Source organism: Lates calcarifer, linkage group LG24, assembly GCF_001640805.2.
Source record: "Lates calcarifer isolate ASB-BC8 linkage group LG24, TLL_Latcal_v3, whole genome shotgun sequence".
NCBI lineage: Eukaryota > Metazoa > Chordata > Actinopteri > Centropomidae > Lates > Lates calcarifer.
In genome coordinates, this window is record NC_066856.1 from 10,796,174 (window position 1) to 10,823,185 (window position 27,012).

A 27,012-nucleotide genomic window follows, 5' to 3' on the forward strand; every position below is an offset into this window, starting at 1 on the left:
ATGAAACAGCATCAGCCTCAATCCTGCATTTGCCAATCAGAGGCAGATTGAGTGACAGGCACAGGACAGCACATCCCTTATGTAAACCCTTCCTCTACCACCACGAAATTAGAGTGGCTGTTGCTACACACCGCCGCCTCCTGCTTCTACACAAATGAGAAAGTAAGCACTCCGGTTCAGAAGTTCACATTTTGGATGCGTGCCGGAACTACTTAAGGCCAATGACGTTTTTCAGAGGAACAGGTGGTCAGAGTGACATAATTCTGGCTCATGGTTAAGATCCTTAGAAATTAGGCCCTATTGCTCTGCCAGAAGGGTTATTACTCTGTCAATATGTATAAGCATGAATTTATCTGACTTGTTACTAATGTAAACTGATAAAAATGGAAAGACAAAATTAAGATAGTGACATGAACACTTATTTACAGCTGTTTATACACTTAGAAAATGTGTCTACAAACAAACAAATCACACACATGTGCGCCCATCTTTGACATGTCTCAAGGCTTGGCTGAGAAAGCTATTTATTCTCATACACTGTTAACTACTGGCACGTATGCGTTAGAGTGGAATGCCATTCAGAATGCAGAAAATATATTTAGTTCTCGCCAACAGACAGCAAAAGGCACCAGTGGGTCTAGCCCCTGTGTGAGAACAGTTATTTCTGTCGCAGTATGGGCTTTCAATTACTGTAATCCGCTGTTTGACTCCTTCAAGAACATCAGGGCTGATTCACTATTCGGATACATCTGATGTGACACTTACAGTACATATCATAAATGGACATGACTTTATTTTTGACATAAAAATAGTATATTTTTGTTTGTATCTATAAAGTGTCCAACAAGGGTTTTACTTTGGAAATATATTAAAAATGATTAAGAAATTACTCTTGGCTTGAGATCCTCACCCAAAGCACATACTGTATAGGAAAGCAAGGAAAAAGGAAATAACATGTAGAATATTAGCCTGCCTTTGATTTCTTAAGAAATTGTTGCACCTAAGAGTCAATAACAGTGCAGTAACTGTAACAGACAGATTTGAGTTATTATGAGTTTCTTTAAGCCTGTTAATAGGTAGGTGCTTATGGACAGTGGAAATACCCCACAGCTGCAGTCTGGCTGTTGCTCCATATGTGATCCTCATGTCAGACCCTCAGAAAACACTCAAACTTCACTACCATTCAGACTTAGTCTCAATTGCAGCCATGCAGACATGTGTCCTACAAACATACTGGGTTCACAATGAATCTACACATGTTCTGCCTTTTCTCACAATTAGATTAGTATAAAACATTCTTGACAACCCATTCCTGCTTGCCATGCAGTTGTGGAATGAAAGTCATGGTGCAGACAATGCCTTTCTTTTTAAACAGTTCAAATTATTATTGGCATGTAGGATCACATGTAACTTTCCTGGTAACACTAAATATTCTGTGTGGTTTTATTTGGGAAACCCTGTGAGGTCTGTGCTTATATTTGGTGGAGGTTTTATCTAAAGCTGGGTAAATCTAATGGCAAAGCCATGTGATTCAACAGGGATGAACTGAGAACAATGCCCAGATAAGTGAATTACCTACCTGGTAGGAACACACAAGGGCTGTGTCCTGAAGCTAGGCAACTGCCAGGCCCCCTGTTTGTATTAGGAAACAGTTGAACAGCTCCTGCAAACACAACTTATCCCGTTTAATTGGTGCATAATTCCTGCAAAGTTGTCATATATGTCTTGTTTTTCCTGGCCTATACAAACAGTAGAGGGTAGTGTGAATGGCCATTGAGTGGTTAAGTGGAGGCAAATAATTGTTGGCAGGACTTGTGTAAACACATCTGAACCCTTAGTTGACAAAGTTGTATTGTTCATCTCAGTGACTGTGTTACACTGGTATATCAAGACAGTTATTTATTCTAGTCCTGTCTGATATTGATGATGTTTGAATTGTAAAATTGTACTTAGCCAGCCTATTTGCTCCAAGTCAGCAAACTAATTTGGTGGTCAACTTGACCAGTGTTTCACTAATGGCTCACTGGTTGTAAAAACAGCTCCTGATGAACGCACCCACCTACACGGCAACAACAAGGTACCCGTTTAACAAGACTATTTTATTTTATTTGAAGATTGATATCCTGGCAAATTAAGACCACCTAATGAGTCAATAAACATATTATAATTAGATTAGACATTAAGCGTATTATGGATAAGAAAATTATCTTGCACAACTTGAATGCAATTTGGTTAGCTAATATAACACTGAAAACAAATGCAAACTCTCTTCAGTTGGGTTGTAAAAACACTTATAAATTAAAATCTCATGTTTTATTTTAGCCTCAAGTTAGTTAAGCCTTGTTTAAAACTTCAATTGATGAAAAAAAAAATCTTTTCAGGTTCATTACCTCAAAAACTGTGATTTACTTTGCAATAGATATAGTATATAGTGACACAGTCTTTGGAGAAATTGGAGAAATTTGAGAAATAACTGGCACTAATAGCACTAAGTTAATAATTCTTGGTTTGTAAAAGCTGAATTGAATGCTGTTGGTCAGCACTAATCAAACTCTCAGTATTCTGTAGGTTCAGTTGTCACATGTTAGTAATGACGGAACATGTTAAAAGCTTAAAATAAAAATTGTATGCACTTAATGCTCAAAGTGACCGCTGTAATGTATCAGACTTTCATTCATTTAATTAACTGTATTGAATAACTTTCACAGAGACACTATATTGGTGTCTGCGGTGCTGCATTTATGAACTGAGTTACTGAAGACATTATAAGTGAGTATGCTATTTTTAGAGATATTGTACATTGACTTGGCTGAAGCATATTGAGCACAACTTCATTTCAAATTAAATACAAATATGGATTAAAATACACACACAGTATTTGTTCTCATAGCAGCTTTGGAACAAAATCCATCTGGTTCAACTAAAATAATCAGAAATAGATTTCTTAGTCTTATCTCTGATCTACTACCATGAGTGAACAATACCTTTACCTTCTCTCAGTGCTCAAACTTTTTAAATGTCCTGGAGGAGTTCTTGTTCGAGTCCCAAACCTACTGAGATCTCTAATGAAGGCTTTACCTTCCAGGCAAGCATATTTCTCCAAATGACAGTAATTTACATATGATGTATTTAGAGAAGAAGAGGGCAGGCTAATTCTATTTAGAGATTTTCCTTTGTTTTAGGAGTCATTAGCAGCTAGCTCAAATCTAATTTTTACAATTTCATCAGGCCATCTTGGAAAGCCTCTGTGAGCTCATCAGAGAGGAGCATTTATTGCTAAGTGTTCTCTATTGCATTAGCACACAATAAAGCGGCCAGGGACTGCTACAGACGTTTATGTGGAATCCAGTTAACACTCCGCCAATTCGTTTTTTATTGGGACACAATCAATTTTTATTCATTTTAAAGCCAGAATGCTTTCTTTCATTGTGTGCCTACCCCAGCTTATTATGCCCTAAACTAATTACTCAGTTGTTTTCACAAAATGCTAATGTTTATGTTAAAGATTTCCTCTTTGAAATGCAGGCCTGATGTGCATATACATAATGTGAAATTTCGTACATTTTAATGTAGTCTGTCACATATGTTATTCATTATCGCACACTTCCCACTATGTTTTAAGCATAGTAATTGCATTCATTTAATTTGTAGAGGTCTGGCAATAACAATAAAGTCTGAGCAAGAACACATAGTGTGGCAGATAGACTTTGAAGAATTATAATATGATTCGTCAAACCTGGCCTTTGGGTCAAATTTGGGTCTTGATCAAAATTATTTGGTCCTTTTGCTTATTTTGAAAATCTACTTTAGGGAGAGGTCCTATGGTAACTGTGGAAACCAAAATGAGCCTCAGTTTGTGGTATGCACAAAACTATTCAATAGCCCATACAATGGACCAATTATGCGGTTGAAACAAGATCAAAACAAATTGACCATTATCCTTTTAATTCAAATATACATAAAATTCATCAATATTATTTGATCAAAAAAGATTTCGGTCTCTTTGTTAAGAAGACATATTAGTCTGGCTTTGACAAAAAGGGTAAGATAAAGGCATACTTCTTTAAAATCCACATTTTTGTTCTCCATCATTCTTTTGTGTAATTTTAAAAGTGACATCATGTTTTCTATCAGGAAAAGAGATGGTGGTTTTGACTGTGGCCAGGCCTAATGGTATAAATAATTTGGAACAGTATCTGTAAACCAGCATAAAGGATGTTGAAATAATGGGCACTTGGTTGAACATAATAGCTGGCCTTTGAACTGTATGGACATTTATGTTCCATTGATGCCATTAGAACTTTACTGCAACAAAGTCTTAGCTCATTACACACCCAATGTACAATATTCTAAATATTGAGAAGGATGAACTAAACAAATAGCTTTTGAGAATTTATGACATTTTTTCACCCAATACATTTTAGTTATTATTGTCATCAAAACTTTAAGCCGCTATTTATTTTGGTGCTTGTGTGAATAGCCGAGAACTCTATCCATGTGTGGCGGGAAAGCAGCTTAAGTCATCTCAATGTGAGCTAGATGTGTGCACCTTCACTGTGGTGTGATAATTAGAGTGGTGCTTAAGTGCTCTTGGAGACAAGACAAACTCAGATACCCTCTTCCTCTTCAGCCCCTCATCTCATTCACCAAGAAGGTCTTTAATGGCTCCCATTTGACTCTGATATCATTTATTGTTTGGTATCAGATGTACACTTTGTACCCTTCACCGTTTACACTGAAGCACATCTGACCTGAAGTGTAATGTAGGCAACAGGCGTCAAGTCTTTTCCCTTCATCCTCCAACCTCTGCTGCTTTCCCATCAGTAGAATGCACAGGCATCCTCTGTTTGGTGTTGCATTTCAATATGCACAAACAAAGAATATTCATAGCTGCATCCTCAAATGACAGTTAGTGACATTGCTCAGTGTACAGTAAATGTGTGTGCGCTTGCGTGCGTGTGGGTTGTCAGTGTGTGCGTGCAGATATTTTTCTGTGCCAGTTTTGGGATTTGTCTTGCAGTGGGCTCTGGAATGCTTTCAACACATTGATGAGATGACAAGTTATCATTGATCTGTCCTTACTTAGTGGGATCCATTAAATAATGTATGGGCTCCTGTGCATTACCAGTGCACTCTCCTGTCCTGACCCATTAGAGGAGTAGGGCATGGGGCCCCAGTGACTCCAGGCCTTCAGAGGTCCTTGGGATTCCATTTAATTAAATTATCCTATAATGAAAACTCCCATAATGAGATTAATTTTAATTATTTATCAGCGGCCATTTGAGGGAGAGACTGCATTAATAATGCATGAACTGGCTAAACATTTTTCAATTCATCACCTTTTCCTTTTGTTAAAGGTGCAATTTATTAAGTGCTCTGCAGCTGCTAGAGGTGATAGTGGTGGAGATATGGACGACCAGGCCCAGAGGTCAGTCAGAAGAGGTACTGAAGCGCGTGTATGTCATTTGATATTGATAAATTAACATACCCATATGTGGTCGTATGCACTCCCTTGGTGTGTTCATATAAATGAATTCATGCTTCTTTTTTTTTTAGAAGATTCATCCACAGAATGTGATGGATTTTAGATTAATACCTAAAGGCAGAGAAGTAATCAAAATTATGCCTGTAATTCTCTGCTGATGTTTGTACACCTCCATCAGGTTGGCATGTTGATTCCCCTTGTGTGAGCACATTAGAAGACTTTGGTGGCTGGCCAACAGAATAGAGGAAGATTGTCGACTGTCACACAGTGTGAAACTGTAATTAGCTGGCATGGAAGTGTGCTTATTTGAGTTCCCAGGCAGGAAAGATAGTGGTACAGTTGAGATCTGTAAGCTGATACATTGTTGAAAACAATTACCTTTTGTGATTTATATGAGCACATTTCATGTCTTTGTAACTTTTGTCAGTTGTTCTGTCAGTTGACAGAAACATATACAGGCAGGCAGAGCAGAAGAAGTGGCTCAGGGCAGGAGACAAGAATGTCATTGGGATGGTGAGCTGAGTGCATTTATCAAGCTCTCATCAATAGTCGATTAATAATTCAGGCAGAGTCTGGGGCTTCTTTGGGGCAGGGTTTCAGCTAGCTTGTAATTTTGTAAATTGCATAGTCATCATGCAAAGGATGGGCCAGGCCTCTCTGAGAGTCACAGCTGTGAATGTAGGTTGGCCTATGGGAACAGGTAGAGCAAGAGTTTAATCCAGTTGTGGAAGCATTGTCTTCCCGTATCCACAACAAATGGAGCACAGGAACAAAGGGTTCCAGTAAAGCTTGGAGAGAAACAATGTACAGTAAGGACAGTTGGAAGCACCTTGCTCGCCAAAGAACAAAATATTCTGATTCATGTAAATAATCTGAAGCAGACAAAGAACAAGAGATGGACATACGGTAAACTGCCATTATATAACATACAGAAAGGCAACGTGTTTCGAGCTTAGTTCTCTGGATACAGTTGAAGCTAGAACAGATACATTGCTCTCCACTTTAGCTTGGCTACAGAATGAACAATATTACCCAAGTCAAAATGGAAATCAATATTCAGATAGTGGCTTTTTGTTACACCACCAGTCCCGTCCTTTGACAGATAACTTCCCCTGGCTTACAGAAAACAAACAGGCATTTCTTTCCATTGTGAGTTGTTCAGGGTTCCTTGGCCCAGGTGCAGCATTAGCAGAACAGTCTGTGGCCAGTGAATGAGCAAACCCCTCAATTACCCCAGGCCAGCTCTCTGATAACTCCCATTCAACAAAATGGGCCCTCTAATTGCCCTGACCAGTATTACCTGTTCCAAAAGTGCACTATTCTTCCACATTGTTTCCTAGGCAACTGGAAGTTTTTGTGACCTATAAAAAGTTGCTACTTCTGTAACTGATCCGAGGCTAGGCGGTTGTTTGTTTCCATGGCAGGCTGGTGAGCTATTTATAGGTCTATCTAGCTGGTACTAGTAGGCACAGAAAGCATTGCTAACAATTTTATTCATTTATTTAAAAGAAAGAAAATCTCTGGTGCTTTTGATAGACTGAGAGTCGACCAGAGAGTTGACTGGATGTTTTGAGAACAAAAAACACCTGGGTCTTCAGCAATTGAGTCACAAAGTCAAGAGGAAGAAAGCTTCACACCCCCCCACCCCTCTTTTCCCACTGTCTGCTTTTCCCCCCTCAACGCTGAAGCGGATCCTTGTAACAAAACGTAATGTTTATTTTGGAGTCAGAGGCAATGCCCCGGATGACCGGAATTTCTTTGTTGTGGTTTTCGTTTGTGTTTTTAGCAAAGACGTCCAGAGCTGCTGGTATTGATGAATCATATGTTCATCATCAGAGGTCCCTGGCAGTTCATCACATCTCCCCTCACTGTGTGCACCGCTATCAAAAGGTTAATCAGAGAACCCTCTATATTAAAGTGATAATTTATCTCTGATTCACAGGGTTGAAAAGGTGTATTAATTATCAAAGGTGTCAATTACAGAGTTCATGAAGAGATCTCCCTTAAGGCAGTTGGCAGCTGCAGCCAACTTAACTCCAGTTTCAAAATCTGTCTCTAACTTTTAGTTCTATTCACTGTCTGTTCCACAGTTGATAGCTTTTTACCTGTTGCTGTAATTGTTTAATGTTGTTCCTACATTTTTTCAAAGCTCAGTTTTAGACCTGAAAGTATTCCCAAATTAAAAAAGTAAAGCATTACTGCCTCTTGATAACCAATAAAGATACAGTAAGAAAGGTTTGAGTCCTCAAATACAATTTAAAGAGGCTACACAACAGATGGAATGAGATGGACTTTTAAAAGAGGTGAGATATCAATAGGAATCCATTTAGTTTATGGACTAGATACATTAACTTAACTAACAATAAATCATTTCTGTCTTTAAAGCATTTTAATGCACATAGATTTAACCTGTCAATACATTTTCAGCTTCATGCCCACTCTTAACACCATTGTTGTGGTTACTCGTCTGCCATAGTCCGTTTGTTACTTCCCCCTTGAAATGCAACTTTTACTGTATGGTCTTCCTTGTGATCACTGTTGGATTCCAGTAAGGCTGCTTTACAACAAATTCAATTCTACAATAGTAAAAATGTAGAAGTTTACAGGAAAAACTTGTAGTAGTGAACTAATTTATGAAAACAACCCAGGGAAGCATTTTTCTTGTACTTACGCTGCATTGAACACCATGATTAATCTGTCATTATAAAAGTATAGTGTTAACCATGGCATAAAGTAATAGACAGTGAAACTAAGAAGTACACTGTACCAATATAGAGAATAAAGAGAGAGAAAACAGCAAAATATGAGACTGTAAGCAGTCCTAGCTAGATGAGATAGAACATATTTTCACACAGCACAAAGGGAGAGTGTGCTGTAAGGAGTGCATTGCAAATTCCATTTCCTCATAGAGGAAGTCACCTTTTAACAGGGCCACTGCTGTTCCGAACACATCAAGAGGAAACAAACATGGAAAGTTGGCATATCATTGAGTCCAGTCGGTTCTATTGATGTCTTTCACAATGATATGTTTGTCCTAAAAGAACTGCATTAGAAAGTCTGAGATCTCAAGAAAGTGGACAAGCATTATAGCGACTGGACTGGACAGAGAAAATTGATGTTTACTTCTAATGAATTACTGTTACTGTTACTACCCACTCTTAGTGGTCTCCTCACTTGGATGATGCGTTGATGCCTTTCTTTTTTCATATGTAAAGTAACTTGGACAGCTCTTCCTGTTCACTGGATATTGATAGCGCAGCAGTAGTGCTCTAGTAAAAACAATAAATGAAAGGCTGTCTCCCTTAGTCATGATGACTGCAGCGACAAGTACCAGACACATGCACAGAAGTCACCATGAGGTACTTTGCGTTAAGGTATTTGCATATACATCAGCGTGCTTCTTGCATAGTCTTAAACCACGATTATCCCATTGGTTATTTTGGAACCTCTTGTCAGGCCTTATGTCCCTCTGACACCAGAATGATTGGAGGGACCTACTAGCTTGGCAAGCCGCTAATAGTTCACACTGTCCTCAAGGCTGTGAAAAATTGTGTAGCTCAGCATGTTTCCTGCTGTTCTATAAAATGAGTGACATTTGGTGCTGAGATAATCCGAGCTTCAGCTTTTTTAGGTTCACACGCGTAAGGAAGCTGGGTGGACAGATAAGCCCAGCTGTTAAGTCTGTCCAGGAGTTAAAAATTACTGAAAACTGGTGTCCAATGGCAGTGCCCATTCATCACTGCAAATACCCCTGCTGTGTTTGCCTACACTTGCTTCTTAACAACTGTGGATGTAGGTTAAATATAAGTTATTTTCCGGTCTGTAGTATTTCTGTTTTATTTATGTAGGATAGATAGCTGATTGGTAATACCCCAGGCTTAAATAGCTTTGTCTGTGCTCTTGTATCGTCCCTTGGCAAATGCAGTGCCATAACTTGAATGTGGAAGCATATTCTGTCAGTGAGACAAACCACTGGCTCGCACAGGACTGCCTCTTTTGTAACTGTATTTAGTCACTAAGCAGAATGGCACAGACCCAATCTAAGTGGCTTTCATCTGTCCAATTCAAACAGACGTTTGACCCCAGACATTTGCCTAATGTGTTTTTGTTATGTGGACTCCTGGCTTCACAAATGTCACAGTGGCTGGACTAGTGGGGGTTTGGTTAGTGACTCAGGGGGTTGGGAGGTGGAGGGGGTTCAGGAACAGGGAGTCAGCCTGAGGGGGTGGGGTTGCGAGGCAGCAGTTATGTCTATAACCTCTGCATTTTGTGCTCTAACCCACTGGGAATTGGAGTGGTGAACATAAGTTCCCCATCCTGTGATGACCACCCCCCACCACCTCAACACACCCCCACGGGCCAGACCCACTGCAAGCCTGGTGATCAGCAGCATGGCCCCCAGCGCTCTGCTGACCTGGGCCCAACTGGGCAGGCAGCTGTGGAGGAGACGGGGAGTGCCACATTTCTGGCCGCCTGGGTTGCGCAAGTCAGAAGCCAGCCCCAGACAGTTGGGGCAGTCCTGACAAATGCTGCCATTAGAGGGGTGCTGAAAATTTATTACCAAACATATTGGTATTTTAGGGCGCAGCTAATTCAGATTTAGTGGCATTGCTGGTTGAGGTTGTGTCTTTAAACCTAAATAGAGAACTTCTACATTCCATCTATTTACTGCCCCTACGCCACTTTCTTTGGTAAGAATTAGTGATATCTGCTCGGCCTACAAAGTCACAATATCAGAATTCTCAACAGATGTATTTACAATCAAAGTAAACTTTAATTTTGCAGCTTTGAACTTAGGGAAGGCTTGCTTCAGTTTACAGGAATTAATTGCAAATGTTTTGTGCTTGTTTCCAAATTTTTAAAATGAGGAACAACTTCAAGAAGAATGGGAAAAATGTATCTATTCATAATAATAATGGAACAAATCTAAACATTGTTTAAAATCTAAACACAAAAAACCCCCACAATTTAATCATAGATATTTAGTCTGAGATCACTGCCTTGTAGCAAATTTTAAAACAAGCCAAATTCATTTGTCCATATTTAAGTGTGCTGTTAGTATAACGATGGTGATGAAATTTAGTTTAGCTCAAATATGGCCTTCATAGAGAATTTAAAAAATGTAAACAATTTCCTCATAAAGCCATGCAAGCTCAAATTTCACCTTTACCTAGTGAGAATCACTAGGTGTTTAAGTGACAGTTAGTGTAAATAGTAGATAGTGTACATGAATATAGTCATTTTTAAAACCTTCCAAACCTTACATTCCAATGTTTCTTCAGTTTGCCAAGTTGCAAGCAAAAATCAGTGACAGCAAGTGATGTGCTCCTTCACTCATGTGTAAGAAGAAGCTGTCATCCATCTACTTAAAAATGATGTCTACCTCACACACATGCATATTGAGCCTAGTTTAACAAGGAAAGTGTGTGAAAAATCACATTGATAACTAAAGTCAGATTCTAAGGAAGATATGAATCTCAACATATATAACAAAACATATTTATGTGACTTATTAATCCAAATTTACTCCTCTTATTCTCTTTATCTTTTAACAACCTATATATTCTAAGCATAACGCCCGCAGTGGTACTTCCAGTCATAGTGATGTCTCATTCTGAGTAATAGGTCTCTAAAGTGTGCTTGTTTGGTTTTTTTGGGGCCATTGGAGAGCAATAAAGTGTCTGTCTGAGGATTTTTGGGGTCCTCATAGGCTTTCCCCAGGTGTGCCTCCCTGGTCATAAAGTACAACTTGTCTCTCATGGTATATTCATGGATAAATGTGTCTACTGAGTATTCTGTAACTAAATACCAGTCAGCATGTACTGTGATTTTTAACTCGACAAATACAACATTTAGAGATAACTTTTGTAAATTCTTTGTAAGAGAGTGTCTGCGCTAAAGTTTGCTCGGTATATTTTATATAATTCATAAGACGAATGGATATTTCACTTAACTCAAAACATGTTCTTCTTGTTTTGTTTGGAACCAACATGGCTGCAACAGTAAGGTCACTCTGTTCATTTAAGTTTGTGACGTCCACTGAGGTTAACCATTTCCTTTGTTCCTCGCTCTCTGCAGAGGAAAGCTCCGATGTATTTTCATGTCGAGGTATGCCGTGTTTACTTTTATCACTGTTCCTTGGCGAGGCGGGCCAACCTGATGTTTGTTTATAAGGAATTCAGGCTTCACTTGGAACTTTCATTCACCACATGAAAGCACTTGACTTGCTACTAATTTACCTTGAGGGACCTCGAAATTATCTGTCTACACTGTCAAGATCTTTTTTGTGGCGACAACTTGTCATCATCAAAGATTTTCTTTAGAGTTTAATGAAAGCCTGGTAGATAGATGGGTTAATGTTAAATTGTATAAACTTGAATACTGCATACAGAAAGACATCTAAAATTTAAAGTAACATGTTTTTTGGGGCTTTAAAATGACGTTGGTTGCTTTTTGTTTTTGCTTTCATCATTGTAGCTGTCATTGTTGATATGCAGGTTGCTTTTTAGTCAGAGTTCACATGAAAACACAAGCAGTTGGAATGGAAGAGGAATGGAATAGTATTGAAAATGATCTTGTATTTCCCTTGTTCATCAGTGCTGTTTTGCTTTACCAACCGTATGTCACTCTGTGGCACTCGGTTATTTTCAACAGGAAACTATGCACATTGAATAACTCAGGAATATCCAGTACCTAGCACTTACAGTGCTCTTTGACAAATTGCCACGCAGCAAACTTAATGTCCCACTTGTGTCAGGGGCAAGGCTGGAGGGTGGGAGGTTTGTGTTGTTAAGAACTTTTTTCCCTCCTTAGTCAATAGGTGAACACTTCACCTGGTAATGCCTGAATAAATATATAAAAACTGTTATTTTATCCAAAGTTATCCCAAGTTCAGATTTCCCTTCTTGGAGGAAGGTTTTGAGTATAATGCTCTGCTGAGACTTATGTCAAAAAAGGAACTTGATCCCCCCAGTGTGTGACATTGTATAAACACTGTAGTAGCTCTACCCAAACAAATTTGCAGCATATGCATATGAAAATATTGCAACTGTGTCACCGGGGTGTTAGCATTTTGTTTCATCCGTGCCATTTGATTCCTTGTCACGCCGTTCCTGCTCCTTTCACACTGTTTATATAGTCTTTGTCAAGATAAGTAAACTCACTTTACCGAGATGTCCTCCTTTTGTGGAACAACAGGGGAGGAAAAAAATCACCACAACTTTCCAAGTTCTAGGATTCCAGGTAGATGTACATTAACCCTCCGTCCTTTATCTCAAAAACGGCATCAGCCATTTGGAAGTGAGTCTATTTTCATGTGTGTGAGAAGCTGAGTGGATAACCTGTTGGCAGTGGAGGACAGTGCAGATCTCTCTTCACTCTAAATTGCAGGCAGGCATCCTTGCAACCCCACATGAAGACCATTGAGTCCCATCAAGATAATCCTTAATAAAGAACGGCTTCACATTTAATCTTAGCTCACTTCTCAAATTTCTTACTTGATATAGTTTTTGGCAAGTGGTGTTTTAGTGCTGATGTCAGTTGGACAGTATCAGTGCATCTTTTGTTAAGCCTCCATTTGGCACATGTAGAGGGCTCTAAGTTTTTACAGTTGTAGAAAAGATTATTTTATTGTTCTAATTTATGCCTCTAATGAGGTTTTCTTTTATTGAATATGTCTTAGTGCCTCTTAAACTGAAATATTTTATATCTATGTGAATATTTTTCATCAGGAGTTAACAAAAAATTAAACTATCTACATAAGATTGTTTAACCTGCCTGGCATTTAATACTGTCTAACATGAAAATAGTAAAGTAATCATCCCCAGTAAAGCTGCCAGGTTGATTGGAGCCTTGATTCAAAACATACCATACAGCACTACATGCAGCAGAGTACGAGGAAAATCTGAGTTTAGTCGTTGAGACATAAACAACTCTGGATAATGATACTGTGCAATTTGAAAATAACTCACTTGCAAAATTACATCTCGAGCTAATTTTATACAGCTGCTTATTGAAATAGAGAGCAACAGAGTAAATGCAGTAACTCAATTGGCATGTGTACCCCCGTCACTATTAGAAATAGTTACTTAAGAGTCCCCAAGCATCTATTAGTCAATTAAGTTATCAAAAACCTGTTGAATGCGCAATATACTTCATGCTCTGATATTGAAATGTAAGCCTGTGCATTTACCTGTGGGTAGATGGTTTGGAAAAGGAGGTAGCACTTGCATTTCCAGCACGTCCCCATCATTACTGCAGTGTATTTAAATCAGGAACACTGCAGCTCTGATCTATTTCTGTCAGCTCCTTGTTGACTACTGCTATACAGAGGTTGGTTGGTGTTGACCTGCTTTCAGTATGGGTTGTGAACTTTACAGCTGATCAAGTAGAAACTGGCTAATTTATCAGTTCCTTTTCTTTAAAAAAAAAAAAACAGGTTTGATTGTGCTCTTTTAGTGACACACATGACAAATTTGTATTTCTTATCATCACTCACTGAAAAGGAAGTAACAGAGACATACAAGCAGTGCGTACAGAGGCCAGCCACTAACACAGTATACTATTCTTTAGCCGTGGGTGTTCTTTTTCTCTCAGCACCTCTTTACTATAGTAAATGTATGGTTTCCTCTTCCTTGAAAATCATTTTTCAGTATTACAGTTGGTATTTAACCCTCAGTTTTATTATGTGAAATTTAAACAATTTTTAAATGGTCCATTGCCCTTGCAGCAATTCATTACGCAGAATTGATATTCTTGAAAAAAAAAAGGCATGACATGTTAAAGCAAGAGTTGTACAAGCCTCATCACCAGCTTAAATAAATCACCAGTTTGAGCTCATCAGTAGCAGCACGGCCTTGTGTGTAGCAGCTTCGCGCAGTTGAAATAATAACCTGGAGCAGACAGAAGGCAGTCATTACCTTGCACACAGACGCGGCGTCTATGTGTTGACGGAGGACTTCCACTAGACTGCTGTGTGGAGACGGATAGAGCTGAGACACTCGGCCGCTGCTAAACCTCCGGCTCCCCATCACCTAAAGCTAATGACCCGCACCCTTGTTTACCCTCTCAAGTCCCTCTGTGACAGAGAGAAATCCAGCAGCGACCTAAGACTCGCAAGAGAGAGCAAAAAAAAGTGGTTTGTGGTGAAAAAAAGGAGCATAACAAAAACAAGAGAGAAAGGGGGGGAGAAGAAAAGCGTGGGCCCTCGGGGTGTGTGAGCAGAGCCTGGTGTTCCAGTGGACAGGCAGGCCGGGGGAGAGATCTGGCATTTCATTGTCTTAGTCTCCACTGATATGATCTGGAGAGGGCTCTATTGCTTAAAGCTGTGAGTGAATGACATATGGGGAGCTGGTGTGAGGCACAACTCCCGCGTGCCTCCTCCAGCCCCAAAGTCTTCCTGTGAGAGAGCACGGAGCAACTTTTCTGCTTTTTCAAACAGCAGCAGCCTCCCTCTCCCTCCCCTCATTCACTGCCTTCTTCCCTCCCTCCCTCCCTCTCCGGCCGCTCTCTCACTCTCTCTCTTTTTTTCCCTCTTCCTCAGACACTCACTAGTCACTGCCTGAAGCAGTAATCGGACAACTCTCTTTCTCACCAGGACTGGGTCTCCTGAGATACCGCGCGGGGCTCCATGGGTTCCAACACCTAAAATGAAAAAGAAAAAGTAGTCTTGTAGTGTACATTCACTGTGCTACAGATTCTACCAACGCCTGAAGAACTGTTTTCAGAAAGTTTGCTGTCCGTTGCTGCTGGACTGAACGATCTGTTTGTAGAAGATTTTTTTAAAAAGAAGACGTAAGAAGGGATAAACACACAGGGATTCAACCATAATTGTAGTGAGTATAATTTAAATTTCTATGTTATGTGTGATCTGTTGGTTGTCTTGTCTTAATTTATCTAAATTGTGAGTATGTCAGTGTGTTTGTGTGTGTGAGTATGTGTGTGTAAATATTTCATTTCATAGATTTGCATCTACAATTAATTCAAGATATAATTCCAAATTACAGCTGTAATGCCAACAAAGCAGTTTGGAGTAACAGATTATTTTCTTGACTAATATTGTCATCAATTGTTAGGGATTGAAAACAGTACTACATCTTTATTTTTGCAAGAAATGTAATACTGTAGAGCTACACACAAATTTATAATAAAGGAAATAATATCAACAAAAACAGGAAGGGTTTAATCCTCACATGGCAGTTTTAAGTCATTGATGGTGATAGATAAATAGCTGAAAAAACAATTGCTCTGGGTGAATGTTTGGTTTTAATTTAAGTCAAAGTAAATATAACCCACATCCTGATAAAGAAGTAAATTTAAAAATGTAATATGATGTCATTTAAATAACAATCAAGAGCTTTATGTTTGATATTTACTAAAAATTATACAATAAGCTCTATTTTTATAATGCAAGCAGTTCATAAATTTACAGTACAGTTTGCCTACAAAATATTCATTTGTAATTGCAAAAAAAATCCTACTATTTGGAATTTGCATTTTTAAAATAATGACCTCAGAATTTCTCCCACTTGTAATTAAAAATACATTTTTAAACTGCCGAAAAGTCATCTTGATTAGCATTGAAAATAATATCATCAGTGCAAAAAATTTATGGGATCCTCTTCTGTTCGGCCCAGTTTACATTTTTGATCAAGCAAAGGAAAACATGCTGGTCCCTGCAGGAGTCTCCCCTCGACTGGCAGAACAAACAAAACCAAACACAGTTAAAGCAGTTGACATCCAATGCCATCTGCTGAGGCCAGGAATGCCGCGAGGAGACCTGAGAGGCTCTCGAGCGTCTCTGACCAAGACAACAGGCCTCGGCTCCCCGGCCGTGCTGCGTCTCTGCTCGCCAGTGTTTCACGTGTAGTGAAGATGACTCAGCTGCTGTAATCACTAGCCTCTCTAATTGAAGGATGTTCTGGGTTTAATGTTGTGTGCATGATCACAGGCTTACATCACAAGTCAGGGAATTATTGTGTGGTGTGTGTGTGTTTGAAGGGCACTTCATCTCTCTGAAATTGTGATATTTTCCCTCTGTCCTTTTTCATCTTCTAGTTCCTGTCATTTTCAAAACGCCTGCCCTGTTCGGTGTTTGGAAAGGTGTGTGTTAGTAGATGAAAAGAGAGGAAATAGAGAGGTTAGGAGGATAGGCTTGTGAGCCAGACTGCTTGCAGAGTGGCCTCCGCTCCGTGTAGACAAACATGACAGTGTGTGTGACCGCCTGCTGCAACCATTCACTCACACAATAACCTTATTTATCCAATTAACAGATAATGAGCAGGCTGATTTGGGGCTGTTTACACTGTGTATTTGCTTTACACAGGGAGAGATCAGGGTCTCTCTGCCTGGCTGCGGAGCTTCATGCATGTGTAGCAGCAGTGTGTACAAGACAAGAGTGATCGGCAGTGACGGTGGCATTGTTTGCCCAAGGCCTGATGCCTTCCGTATGGATGTCTAGCCGGCCAAACCCCTCTCTTCTCTCAGAGAGGAGATTGAAAACGGTGAAAGACATAGAGGGCTAATTGATCCTGCCTCACTCGGCTATTAGTGAGGAATACGGGGAGAGAGGGGGAGAAAGAGCGCGAGAGAAAGAAGAAGGAAATAGGGGACCTCCTATTAAGTAGCCCATACTGGGCAATTAAGGGTTGTTTACTAAATACTGTGGGGTGTTATTTTGTTAACACACCACTGCTTGGTTCTGGAATATGGGGCTGAAAGAGCAGGAAATGAGCTTTAAAGATTTTTGTTGATTGTCATTACAGGCCCTCAATCACTAATACCCACTTGTGTGTTTGTTTGTAAATGGCAAAATGTTTACGTAGTGCAGGATAATAAGGAAATTGCTCAGTTATTAGTCTAAACAGCAATTGTTTTCAAATAGACTGCATTGTATTGCAAATGTGCCTGTAGTACAGCGTCCCTCTACACAGATCATATACATTTTTACTTTTTAAAATGCATCTATTTTACTACCTTCTGCAGTGTTAATATAAACTAAGCAATTTTAGAATTTGCTTTGCTCCCTGTCCTACAGCGATAATAGCTTCATTCATGTAACAGATCACTGTCTCAGATTTGAGAGAATTAGAATAACAAGTATTAAAGTGATCTCGTCGTTAAGATTTCTCACTGGACTCTCTTTCATCTTTGTGCTGTAAAGCCTCTATCATTCTGTGGTGGTCACGGTGGTAGGCAGGTTGTGATAAAACGTGCACCTTAAATCTTGTTTGATGGCCCCTCAAAGGCGAGCTGGCCTTCTGGAAATAATTTTGGAGGTTGAAGAGCACAGTATTAACAGATTTAATGTAGCTATTGAGTGAATTGCCGGAGCACCGTGTCAGATTGAACCAAATGAGAGAGACAAATTGCACATCAACACACAACGCATCTGTTAATAATTATGCTTTTTAATTATGGACAAGTACAAAATTTTAAATTGCGTGTGAAGCACTGGGTGCTTTTATAATTTGTCGCCGTCAGTCTCATTTGTTTGCTGCGCTTAAAAGTGTTGAATATCCCACAACAGTATATCAGTACAAATAAATATGCAGTACATGGGGTATAAAAAATCAAAAGCAATGTTTTATGTTTTTATTTAAAGTTATTGTAAGTGTTTTAGCACTAAAGTGACAATAAATTTAAGCAAACATATAATTTTTCCCTCAGAAGCCAGTGTTCAGAAAAGTGCTGCCATTGTTCAGAGTTACACCAGCATGTAATTTCACATCATTTTTTTTTTTTTCAAATGTAGAGCAGTCATCTATCTAAAATACTTCACTTTTGGGGTGGGAAACACACCAAGCTGTTTAATCTTGCATTTGTTGGCAACCCTCATTTTTTCAGCCACGTATAGAGACACAAGTGAAGTGTAGCATTTTGTAAACTGTGCCTAATTCCACTCACATCTGTGTCCAATTGTTGTCTGCATCTACATTCTTTGCGAGTGGATTTATTTTTCCTGGGCCACCATGTGGATTCAGCTGACCAGCTTAAGTGGGGATTAGTTGTTTTAAAGTTAGATTTTGATTAAAGCATTGTTTTTCAAAAGTTGTAACTCACAACACATGGCTTACATAGTCTTTAAAATTCAAAGGACTATGGACTTTGCCCTATAAAATTAATATCTGTTAAAGATGATACAGGGAGTGGACAGTGGAAATAAACAACGCATATTCACATTTATTTTTCAGTTAAATCTTCTGTTTGATAATTGTTGTTTAATATGTGAAAATAGTTTCAAAGCAAACATTAAATTTTGCAGTTGATGTAACACCTTCCATATGAACAGGTAACCCTTGCCTGTATAGTGACACAGGTACATGCAGCAAAGGAGAAGAAAATGATTTGTGCCAGGTCAGACAGCCTGCATGCTGAGATGATCTATGCTAAAAGCTTGGCTGCTGTGTTTACCTTTGGAAACGCAGGTCATGAAATAAGGAAAGCGAAACAAAAGGGCCTGCAAACAACCATGAGCGAAGCATGTTGTGGCACTACTTCTTCTTTTTTTCTTTCTCTTGATGACACTTCCAGCGCTTCATCTAGCTGGGCTTTGTTCTCGTTAGCTTCAAAGACCTGGCAGTTCAGGTTGAACTAAGAAGCACATCAAAGATGCCAAATTCAGCCCTTTTTTTTAAACAATGAATATTTAGCATGGCAGAAGAAAGGCTTGTTTTTGCTTTTAAATCCCTGATCCCCCCGCTCCTGCTCTTCTCCTTTCTCCCGTCTTCCTTGCCCCCCCCTTCTCTCCCTCTTCACCTGGCTGGTTTCACCTGCTGGCAATGGCTGAGACACCAGCGTGGTAATGGCTTCACTGGCCTGCACTGCTGAACAGAGAAACCAACCACCATACACACACACACACACACACACACACCACATCAACCCACCACAGCACTCTCGCTACAACTTCCCCCAACTCTGTGATCGCTGTTAATGTGCTGTGGCAAAATGTGTTTCTCTTTCGTCTTTATGGCTTTTACCTCTGTGGACTTTCTTTTCCATTGATATTTTTGTATTTTTTACATCCCCTTTGCATATTTCAATTTTGGGAAATTCCAGGAGGAGGCACTGCTGTTATCTGTGGCCTCTAAAGTGAGAATGAGATATAATGGTTATTTTTGCAAAGATGGCTGTACCATAAGCAGTGGGAGAGAAGGCAAATTGTAAAGCTGGAATGGTATTCATGAAGGCTTTGCCTTGGTGTGAAGAGCAAAGCCTGCTGAAAAAAAGAAGGAAAAAAAAGACTTAAGACCATGCATGTAGCTCAGGTTACCCTGGCTCATGTAAACAGTCAGCCATTAAAAAATCATGCCAGGATTTTTGAAAAAAGACTTTATATGTCTTTTTCCTTTCTCCTGACCAGTTGAATACCTTTGACCCTTTTTGGACCCTGTATTCCCATGGTGGGCTTGAGTCAGGTCTAATATAGTGTTATAGTCGTGCAAGTATATTGCTCTGCTTGATGTTTGGAGAGAGACGAGCAGAGCGGGAGTGGACAGCAAAATGTAACTGTCAGCTAAAGGAGAGTAATAGAGGCATTCGTAGCGTCATAGGAAACATATGTGGCTCCATATGCTCTCCGTGTTCTTGTTTCCAGTCTCCTTCATTGTCTGAGATGCACCACTGATCTGGGGGCCTCTAAAGTGCCCTGCATGTGTGTGTGTGTGTGTATGCGTTTGCACCACTGATGTGGGGGCCTCTGAAGTGCCCTGTGCATGAGTGTGTGTACACATGCAGACATACAGGCATGAGTTATGTGTCTCTGTGTGCTAAAGAAAAAGACATAAGTATGAATTTTTCGTGTTGCCACAGAGAAAGTAAAGATTTATATAATGTCTGTGTGAGATTGTGTATTACTCTCTTTTGGCTTTTCTGTCCATTGTGAATAGACTGTGAAGTAGGAAGTTGTGTATTTCTTTGCTGTGCCATGGCCCCAGGCTGGGGCAGGCCCACGGAAAAGCAGCCCTGACGGTCATTAGGACCTGTCAGTATGCTGGGATGGGGAGTGCTGATAAATTTCAGATAGTGTCAATTGCAGATGAAAGATCTGCTGAAGATGCTAGGGGTGTCACGCTTGACTTGTCTCTCCTCAACAAGTCCCATCTCCCTTCCAGCAGCAGACTACCTCAAGCAGGAAAGCGGGCAGGCTCTCCCACCCTCTGCCGCCCCTCAGCCCCCTGCTATCCCCAACCCCTCACCCCTCTGCCTACCTTCACCCCCACAACCCCCCACCCCCACCCCCACCCCACCCTTCCTGCTTACCTTGGCTAAGCAGCTTTGCATGTTGATTGGGGGAGGGCTAATCCAGTTTGCAGCTGTCGTAGACCAATGATGAATCACCTTTCCGTCATTTGGCCGTGCTCCCCTTGCTCAGGGAGGAGGGAGGAGGGAGGACCTGGAGGAGGAAACAACAGTGGAGCAGGGCTGCGGCTCGGAGAGAGACAATGTGCGCCTCTGTTCCCCCCGCTAGCCCTCTCTTCCCATTCTGCTCCAGAATAACAATAATGTTTTCTCAGACAAGCCTTTTTGTGTCATGGATGGCTCTGGACTGTGACATCGAGCTGCAATAACAAGGAGTGACATTGTTTCTGCCGGGGGCAGGTGGAGGCAGGATAAAGAAAGAGAGTGTGGTTTGAGAGGACTCAAAGCCATCTAGGTCCAGGTAAGAGCGCAGTTGAGCCAGTGCCAGCAGCATCAGAGACATGTAGCTCTGTGCGTGGCATCGCACTCTGCTAAACAACTGTCAACTTCTCTCAGTCTACTGTGTTGTCTGATTGGAGATAGTGAAGGCTTTTTAGGCGTCAGCTAATGAGAAAAAAGTTTGGGCAAGGAGGAGAAAACAGGATTAAGTCGTGAGTGTGAGATGTAGAAATGAGGTTAGTTTATTCTGGATGGTCCTTAAGTGCTTATATTTGCACCTCTGTGTTGTTGTATGCTTGGAGGGTGTGATATTTTTAGGGGAGAAGTAAATTAATATACCTTTGGGAAAGGGATAATGCAGCTTCCATTATTAGAGTATGTGTGAAGAGGATTGAATTGACCTTTTGCATTATTGTTTTTTTTAAATATATATAACATACTTTGCTACTTACTATCTTTGTCTTTTTTGTTTGCAATTTAATGCTGAAAAATATATATTTTCCATTAATAATTAAATTGCACTTGAACCGCAAGAAAGGACTGTATTTGCCAAACTATGCTGCAAAGTATCATAATATCATAACATTATAATATAATCTTAAATACAGTAAATGCATATCATAATTTAATCTTTTTATCTCATAATTCTGGTTTCTTTTGTGCCATCTGATAGCACTCAGACTACTTACAGTTACTTGAGCATTTATCTTTGTGGCCTTGTGTAAAAGGCCAATGTTTATCGATAGCAGAGATACCCAGAACCCTGGAATATAATTGGAAATGGCAGTATAATGTACAAAACATTTTGTCCTAATTTCATTAACTCACTGCTGCAATGGGAACGGTGGCAGAGACAAATGGGGGTCTAGAGTTTGTGGCTGTACTTTTCAAATCACTCGTGCCTTCTTCCTACTCCATTGTCTACATTCGATCAAATCCTTTGAGCGCACAAATGAGAAGATAGAATAATGTTTTCAGTGGCGTGGTCTTTTGTATAAACACAGAAACAATTAAGGAGCTTGCCAGAGCAAACACATGCCTCATGAGCTTCTCATCTGCCCATCACTGAGGCATGGGCTCTTATAATCAAGCAGAGTGCTGCACTTTTAACAGGCACATTAACCATTGCCTCAAACCAGCAAACATCTGTTAACAGTCTTCGATGCCACACAAAATGATATACACTTAAGGCCATTTCTGCTTCAAGATACACCAGAGTAAATTGGTGGTAAACACTTTGTGTTCACATCATGTAAAACAGTAACTTGTTGTGAGATTGCTGTAATAAGACAGATCAAAAACTATCTTGTCAAAAATGTTTACTATTCATTTCATAGTTTGGGATCCCACAGGTTTTTTTTGTGCATTCGTGAGTGTGTGTCACATGCCATGTAAACAATTTTTCATTTTCACAAGTACATTTTTTTCTGTATCATTTGGCATCAGGTAAAATTTTAAAAATTGAACTGAAGATATCACAAAGATAGCATTTGTAAAATTGCATTGAATTTTATATTTTGAATGCAGCTGTAATAGAATATTTTTACCCCGCAACTCCTCTGTGACACTTGAGGTGTTTTTTACTCTGTAATATCATCACCATTTTATTCATCTAAATCTTGACTGCTGTATTATAAGCAGTGTATCGTGCACAGCGTTGCGTATCAGAGCTGTGTGCTTCCCTGAAACCAGAGCGATGTGTGTAATTTGATTTGGTGTGTGCATGTGTGTGTGTATGTGTGTGTGTCTCGTCAGGTCTATGGAAATGCAGGATCTAGCCAGTCCTCACAGCCGAGTAAGTGGAAGCAGTGAATCTCCTAATGGTCCCAACCTCGACAACTCGCACATCAATAACAATTCCATGACACCCAATGGCACTGAAGGTATGTGTGTGGTGCTGTTACACTTTAGTTGTTCTCTGTGTTTTGTGTACTACTATAAATATAAAAAAAAGCTGAGAATGGTGATAGAAACTAAGTTGAAACATTCAATGTAAAACTGATTTTTTAATAAAGTCAGTAAAGCTGTGATACAGTGTTGTTGCATCAAAATTTTAAGTGATTTTTTTTTAGAGTGAATTACTAATACTTTTTTGCTTTAATACAGTAAAACAATGGAGAGAGTGCACTTAGTATTTGCTAGATCGGAGTGTAGCTTATTTAAGTTTACAGACAATTTGCTGCCCCAGCATTTTTAGCTTAAACATTTCAGTGCCTCTGTTAGTTGTTTTTCCAGTGACTATTAGCTGTTTATTTAAGCAACCATGTAATTATTCAAAGCCTACAGCATGGAAATGATGGCGTTTTGCATGAGGTTTGTACTGTACATAGTTATTTACTCAGGTGATTCACCTGTGCTTTAAATCTGAGCCTTTGTTTAGTGAAGCAGTCGTGCCCATGTCACAAACCAACAAGTTATTAAAAACATCCCCCACTGTCACGTAATCTCCAGGTTAGTCTGTGCTCCCAGCTCAGGGTTCATTTATTTGTATATTTATGACACAGGGCCCGTAGACGTGGTGCAGACTGTCATGTGTCCCTCTGCCATTCTTTCTTTCCCATAGGTGATAACATCACAATGCTTACCACTGCAGACTGGTTGTTAGGTTCTAACTCACAGTCCGCTGCAGGTTTGTCTACTCTTGGTGACACAATGAAAGGACAATACTTGGTGTTTTCCCCAACTCTACTTAGAGCAAGAATGAAAGGAGGTCTTTGTAGTTCACATTTTTGAACCACCTACCTCTCTCATGAAGAAATTTTAAATTTTTTTCCTAAAGTCCTAAAAATACACTATTTATCAGCTGCAAAATTCTAAAGTCGCCTCAACTATTGTGCCTTTCATTCAGAAACTCTTTGGTATTTGCTGTAATTGTTGTGGTATTCTGTTCCAAGCATGGTTTGACACGACTGGATTTTGAGTCCATTGTTAATGAATGTTCAGATTGTGAACTTGCATACTGTGCATTTTGTTTTCATTTGAGCGTTCCATGCTGTCTCCTGAATACAGTGGTTATTGTGTGCTCTGTGAACCTGAGTGTGTGCTAGTTTATGCATGCACCTTACCGCTATTTTTTCATCAGCGTGTTGTTCAAAAGAATTGCCCCCCTCGTCAACATATGTTTCTGCACTGAACGAGCATAGCGGAAACATGTAAAACATGACAGCAAATGGCTTCTTCTTCCATGAGGGATTCCACTGAGCATGACTCCCTTGCCCACATTGTCAGTTTGTTTTGCCAAAAAAAGAAAAAAAGGAAGAAAAAAAAAACCCTCCAGCCCGCCTGAAGTGAAATGGATTGATTTCAAAGATTCCTGAGCTGTCAGATAGCTGTGAAATCGTCTTTGCAGATCTATCGCTGAGCTGTATAATGGAGTCAAGGTCAAACAGCGTTCGCTACACTCTTGAAAAGATTTTATACGCCATACATTTCTTTGACATTTCAATTGTACTTGGATTTTTTATCATCGACTCTTAACATCTACAGTTACAATTTTTTATTTCATGCTGCATTAAAGTGCTAGTATGCCCGTAATTCATCAGTAAATAAAAAGATAGTGTAAAACCAGTAGTTTTTTTGATTAGAATGCACTGTCAAATTAAGCTCTAGTTTGCAAAATAGTTAAAATGCATCTTTATAGTAAATAACTAAGCTTAAATGGGAAAATGTCTCCAGGCTGACAGATAAGGATCAGTGATAAAGTGTAGTCTCTTGAACCATCAGATAAAGAAAGATAATAAAAAAAGGAAATATATAGAAGCCATTGGAACTAATACAAATGTAATATATAATATTATGCATATAAATTTATTGTTGAAAAGTTGTCCGACTACGTCCTTCCACTGGTGCATTTTTCTTTTTATTTGAGACAGAGTAAGTTTTTGATTTGTTTTCAAAACTTAATTTTGTGGATGTGAAAATCCAAAAGACTGATATAGTTAAACATTAATCTGATCTTTTTATATATTTCTTTTCCTTTTTTTTCCAGACATTGATTTGGTGCATTTGGTGACACTGTGGCTTCTTTGTTTGCAGTTAAAACCGAGCCAATGAGCAGCAGCGAAATCGCCTCCTCGGTAGCAGACACCTCTCTAGACAGCTTCTCAGGATCAGGTGAGTGGGGAGGACTGCTTTTTGTGTGCATATATGTGTGTGTGTGTGTGTTGCTTCTCTCTCTCACACACATACACACACACACACACACACACACACACCCACACCCACACACATACAGCTGCAGAACTGATTAGTGAGAGATGAGCCTAGAGATGGGTGACTGATAAGCCGGGCCTCAGGAAGTGTCCCTGCAGCGAAAACGCCAGTATAGTGTGTGTGTGTCTGTGTGTGTGTTTAAGAACAAGAGACTCTACCTTACCTTTGTCAGCACATATATATGCTGTGCTTGCTTGCACGTGTGTGTGTGTTAATGCTGCTGGTTCCCATGCCAGTGAGGACTGAATTATGACCTGTAATGCACTGAGCCTGTCTGTCCAGTGGAGTGACATGGCGTCCCAGTGGCCCTCGCTCTCCACGGGCTGTTACCCTATCACCCTGTCAGAGCCAGGGTTTTCACACCCTCCTCTCAGCACGGGAACATCAGACAGATACACACACACACACACACACACACATAAACACACACACTGGCACTGCCATTAAATAAAACTGTGCCCTCTGAGTATAATGAGCATTGTAAGAATTGTAAAAGAAATAATCACTAATGTGATAATTTTTTTGCTTATTTCTTTTTTCCACCCTGAGTGATATCTATGTCAACCTGCAGCTCTATGTTAGGTTTTCTATAAACCTTTATTAATAGCATTGCAACCAACTGTGCATGGTATTATCTTGCTGCTAATTTTCCTGTTTTTTCTTAACTGTTTAACTAAGTACTTGATACTTTAACACTAGAAGTGCATAAATCACTGGTATGACTTTTGTCTGTGACAGTATTAATGAAATTTAGTAATCTTATACCCCACATCCTCCACGGGGAAACCCAAAGCTCTGCTCAGAAGAGCAGGTTTTGTCCAGTGGCAGGTGCTGCTGATGTGGGAAAAGTGTTCAATATTAATAACGTGTGTGAGGGGTTACAGCGTACAGTTACATACAGTTAGCGCTCCCCCGCAACCAAATCCCATATTTTACATGTCATGCCCAATTAGACAGATGTTTCAGAACTGTGCCATGCAGTTAAATGCAAGAACTGATTGTTGCCTGTCTGAATTGTTCTGGTTTATAATTAAATGTGAATTTTCTTGATAAAATCTAGATGTCTTATCAAACATAAAACATTCACATTTAGGCTTATGTTGGTTATGTTTTATGGCACATTTAGACATTATTTGAATTAAATTGTGCGCAGTCTTTCAAAAGGATTCATTAAATGAAAATCCATAATAGTACTTTTTAGATACAAGCGTCAGGTTGGTTGCTGAGGTCTTGCAGGCTGGATCTCTTTTGTTTAGATTTTATTTATTTGACTATTTTCCAAAATTCTTACTTCAAATTTTGGAACTGAGCCTGCAGATAACACTGATATAAATTTACATTTTCTTATTAATAAGACTTAATTTGAGATTTTACTTTTATTACCAAAAAAATTATGTTTGAAAATGCCCTTTGTGTTTGTTACATGACCTTTACTGCTATGCTATGATTCAAAGCAAGTGTACTACTGTGAGTTATTTGTGGCTGAACTTTCACAAGTCAACAGCACCATGGAACCACACAGTCGTACATTTAATGAAGGAATGATTATGCAGTAGCACTCATTACCTGCAATCAGTGATGTCACTTTCAATGTGGTTGTGGCTTGAGAAGCCCAAGGCAACTAAAGCCACAGGCCTGAGACTGATTCAGACCATCCTGTGTGTGTTTACACCGGC

The 27,012-nt window shown here is 39.6% G+C and overlaps 1 protein-coding gene across 11 annotated transcripts in view; it reads left to right on the forward strand.

Moving 5' to 3' along the window:
- Positions 1–27,012, forward strand: part of eya1 (EYA transcriptional coactivator and phosphatase 1) — a 61,297-nt gene that overhangs the window by 7,130 nt on the left and 27,155 nt on the right. For 3 of the 11 annotated variants that reach the window (XM_051066866.1, XM_018673982.2, XM_051066871.1), the window contains exons 3-6: positions 15,027–15,318; positions 22,880–23,007; positions 23,688–23,753; positions 25,160–25,237. In XM_051066866.1, coding sequence (XP_050922823.1) covers positions 22,884–23,007; positions 23,688–23,753; positions 25,160–25,237 — 268 coding nt within the window. In that variant the 5' untranslated portion in view covers positions 15,027–15,318; positions 22,880–22,883. Of the gene's footprint in view, positions 1–15,026; positions 15,319–16,540; positions 16,586–20,881; positions 21,147–22,879; positions 23,008–23,687; positions 23,754–25,159; positions 25,238–27,012 lie in introns of those variants that run through there. The other 8 variants (XM_051066872.1, XM_051066875.1, XM_051066874.1 and 5 more) reach the window with 6 other exon arrangements.